Source organism: Sinocyclocheilus anshuiensis, unplaced genomic scaffold (assembly GCF_001515605.1).
Source record: "Sinocyclocheilus anshuiensis isolate Anshui unplaced genomic scaffold, SAMN03320099.WGS_v1.1 scaffold181, whole genome shotgun sequence".
Lineage (NCBI taxonomy): Eukaryota > Metazoa > Chordata > Actinopteri > Cypriniformes > Cyprinidae > Sinocyclocheilus > Sinocyclocheilus anshuiensis.
In genome coordinates, this window is record NW_015540898.1 from 1,418,753 (window position 1) to 1,422,473 (window position 3,721).

Here is a 3,721-nt window from a genome sequence, read left to right on the forward strand (position 1 = left end):
TTCTTTTAGTTTAAGTTGAAGTACTAAAAGTACTAAAACTGATATGTAAATACATTTTAAAAAGCAATAACTAATAAAAATTATTAAAACACACAAATGACTAAAACTTTAACTACAATTAAAATATAAAATATAAAAAAATAATAATAAATAAATAAATAATAAATATGAAGTTTGGTAATACTAAAATATCACTGCACATGTTTTTTTCCCCCTTACTCATTCACATTGTACATATTATTTGATAATGCCAACATATTGCACACTACAAAAATAAAATAGAATAAAAAAATATTTTATTTTCAGCTAGTTCTGACAAAATTTGTACTTCTCTTATAGTTTAAGTTGAAGTACTAAAATTAACTAATTAAAATGAAGAAAAGACATTTAAAAAAAATCTACAAAACAACTAAAACACAAAAAAATAAATAAAATTAAAACATAAAAAAATAAATAATTCGAGAATTCAAATTATTAATAAATACGAAGTATAGTAATTCCAAAATAACACAGAACTACAGTATATGTCTTTTTTCCTTGATGGTGATGAATGTTTGTGAGGTACATTCAGACATATTTGATAATCCCAACAAATTGGTTCTCAGGCGGAAGAGTTCGATGGAATAGTTCACTCGTTCCTGGATCATCTTTCGGATGTTGAGAGGGTCCTGAAGTACGGAGTGCTGCCTGAGGAAGAGGAGGCTCTTCTGGCATTTCATACCTGTCATCAGGTACGGCGGACACGGACTCATTTAATAGTCCAGTCCAGAGAGTTGTACAGTATCACATGATTTTCATATTAATGTCTTTGTGATCTGCAGGAGTCGATGAGCTCCTTGAACGCTCAGCAGACGGCGCTAGAAAACATTCGCAAACTGGGCGAGAAGATTCTGTCCTCCTGCCATCCAGACTCTGTCATCACCATCAAATCATGGATCAGCATCACAAAGACTCGCTATGAAGAGGTGAGTCCAGTTAGACTATGATTATTAGATATTGATTAGTTGAAATCTAATCTGAAACAGTCGGGGTCTGGAAGTTACATTCATTTTCCTATAGAGAAGTGATGATTGACGTGATGAAATATGGTTCTGTTAAACTAATATTAAAAATATTGTAATGTAAATCAATGAGATCTTTATAACAGTATAGCAGATGCTTACATAAAATGATATAAATATCAGTCGTCACTCTATCTATATCCCCAATAATGTGTCTTAGTAAGATGCAATGCAATCCAGTGATGATTGAGAGATGAAGAAATAAACACTCCTCAAAAGATCCTGATGATCAGATTTGAGACTCGCATTTTTTATAAAATGTATGTATAGATAATCAAGTATACCTACGTGTTCATCTTGAAATATTACTAACAATATCAAAGTTATTCTTACGCTTACTTTATAAAAATCAGTAAAGATTTGACAGCAAAAATAAAAAAAAATTTAAATCTAAACTATCAATCAGACAACAGAAGTCATCTAGTAATATTGTGTCAGCATAGTTTTGATCGTGTTGATCATTTAGAGGCCTCATAAATGTGTGTATCAAATATATTACTGTAGGCTTTATAGGGTTAAGCTAACAGCGCTTATTTTGCAGTCAGTGATGAAAAATTTGAATGACTGGAGAAAATGAATGTGATTTAAAAAACAAATAAGTTGCGGTCACTGTTGTGTTGAGTTGTGTTCTGTATATCCCTGACTGTGTGTATAGGTACGAGTGTGTTATATGTGTGATTTCATGGCTCAGGTCCAGACGTGGGCGAAGCAGCAGGCCGAGAGGATCCAGACCACACTGTCTGCTCTGGAGGCAGAGAGAGAGGAGATCCAGCGATTACTGGACTGGATCTCCTCCGCTGAAGAGTCTCTCAATCTGAAGGAGCAGGAGCCGCTGCCTGAAGACCTAGAGCTCTCTGCAGATCTCATCACTCAGCACACGGTACTAACAGCCAATAATAATCTATTCGCATTAAACTTCAAACATAGATGACAATTCTCTCATCATTTACTAACTTATGTCATTTCAGACCTGTATAACTTTCTTCCTTCTGCTGAAAAAGAATTTTCTTGTATGTTCCACTGAAGAAATAAAGTGATACAGTTTTGGAACGACATACAGTAGATGTTGACAGAATTATCATTTTGGGGTGAACTATCTGTTTAAGAAAAGCAGAAATATAAATATGATCAAAGTCAGTCTTTATCTTGAAAGTCCTCTTCCTAAATTTCACCTTCTTTGAGCTTCATGATTATTGCTTTGATTGCTTTGAGCTTTGATTTTTTTTTGTTATCAAAATGATGTAATATGTCAACTTTTATTTTTTTTTGTAATTACGCTGTTTTGTATCCTGTTTTGTCCAGTGTCTCAAAATAAAAAAAACCTAGTGAAGTAATATCAATCCACAATATTTCAAAATATCCACAAAAAAAAAAAGATAAGTCATCTTTAACATGCTTATGGTGAGAAGCACTGTAACAATCAGATGCATATGTACATTAGAGTTATTATAGTTAACAAAAAATAACACCAAAAAAAAAATAATTTGTTACTTATAAAATTAACATTAATGAAAATACAATAGTATTTAAACATTTTTTTTACTTGTTTTATTTTAGCTAGTTTTATTTAGTTTAACTTGATGTGCTAAAATAATTAAAGCTAAAACTGAAATAAATATGAATAAAATCAATATGAATATGAATAAAAAGAGGCAGATTAAAAACACGTAATAAAAATGGCAAAAACACAACAAAATTAAACAAAAAACATTTTTAAACTCTTGATAAAATCTATAATTGTGTCATAATGATACTAAATTAACACTGATGTGCATAAAGCAACAATTAAAAAATCAGAGCAGATTTGCCTCTAAAAAGTTGAAAACAAAACCATGATGAAGGTTTAAGGTCAGGAAATGCTACTGTTTCTTCTGCAGGATTTCATGGATGAGATGAAAGGGAAGGTACCAGAAATTGAAAACGCCACAAAATCCTGTAAACACAAGCTGGTTCAAAAGCTGCAGGTTTCCCCCAGTCGCAAAGCACCAGCAAGTGAGTAAAGAATCGGTGTGATCCGCTGCTGTGATTATTGTGTGCATGTAATGTCTTTGGATTGTATTCATGCATAGAGAGGAGAGGCACAGCGAAGCCCCCTCCGTCTGCTCCTCTTCCACTGGAGAAACTGGACCCGCAGACACCCGTGATGAGTCAGCTGGTGAGTCAATGGAGGAAACTCTGGCTCCTGGCCCACGGCAGACAGAGCAGACTAGAGGAACATCTGCAGAGGCTGAAAGAGGTGATCATGACTGTGCTCTAGCTTTGATAAAAGAATACGTTTGTGTTTGAATCCATGTGGTTGTCTAAGAACCGTCTCTTTAACACATGCAGCTGGAGGAGTTTGCTAATTTTGACTTCAACATCTGGCGGAAAAGATACATGCAGTGGATAAGTCACCTCAAATCCCGGATACTGGATGTTTTTCGTAGCATCGATCGAGATCAGGATGGACGAATCACTCACAAGGAGTTCATCAGCAGCGTTCTGGCCTCTAGTGAGCATTAAAACTCTTGGTTGCTGAGTTGTTTGGGTGGATACTCATATACAAAATAATATATGTACATGTAAGGAAATATATTGTCATATGAAGTAAAAACATTTATGAAAATACAATTTCATGTATGTATATATATATATATATATATATATATATACATACATAT

General features: G+C 33.6%; 1 protein-coding gene across 1 annotated transcript in view; it reads left to right on the forward strand.

The window, feature by feature from the left end:
• The window catches only part of macf1b (microtubule actin crosslinking factor 1b), a 25,021-nt gene that overhangs the window by 16,624 nt on the left and 4,676 nt on the right, over positions 1-3,721 (forward strand). Inside the window, exons 29-34 of the mRNA XM_016486887.1 lie at positions 606-731; positions 822-965; positions 1,753-1,941; positions 2,939-3,053; positions 3,131-3,297; positions 3,390-3,552. Coding sequence (XP_016342373.1) covers positions 606-731; positions 822-965; positions 1,753-1,941; positions 2,939-3,053; positions 3,131-3,297; positions 3,390-3,552 — 904 coding nt within the window. The remainder of the gene's footprint in view (positions 1-605; positions 732-821; positions 966-1,752; positions 1,942-2,938; positions 3,054-3,130; positions 3,298-3,389; positions 3,553-3,721) is intronic.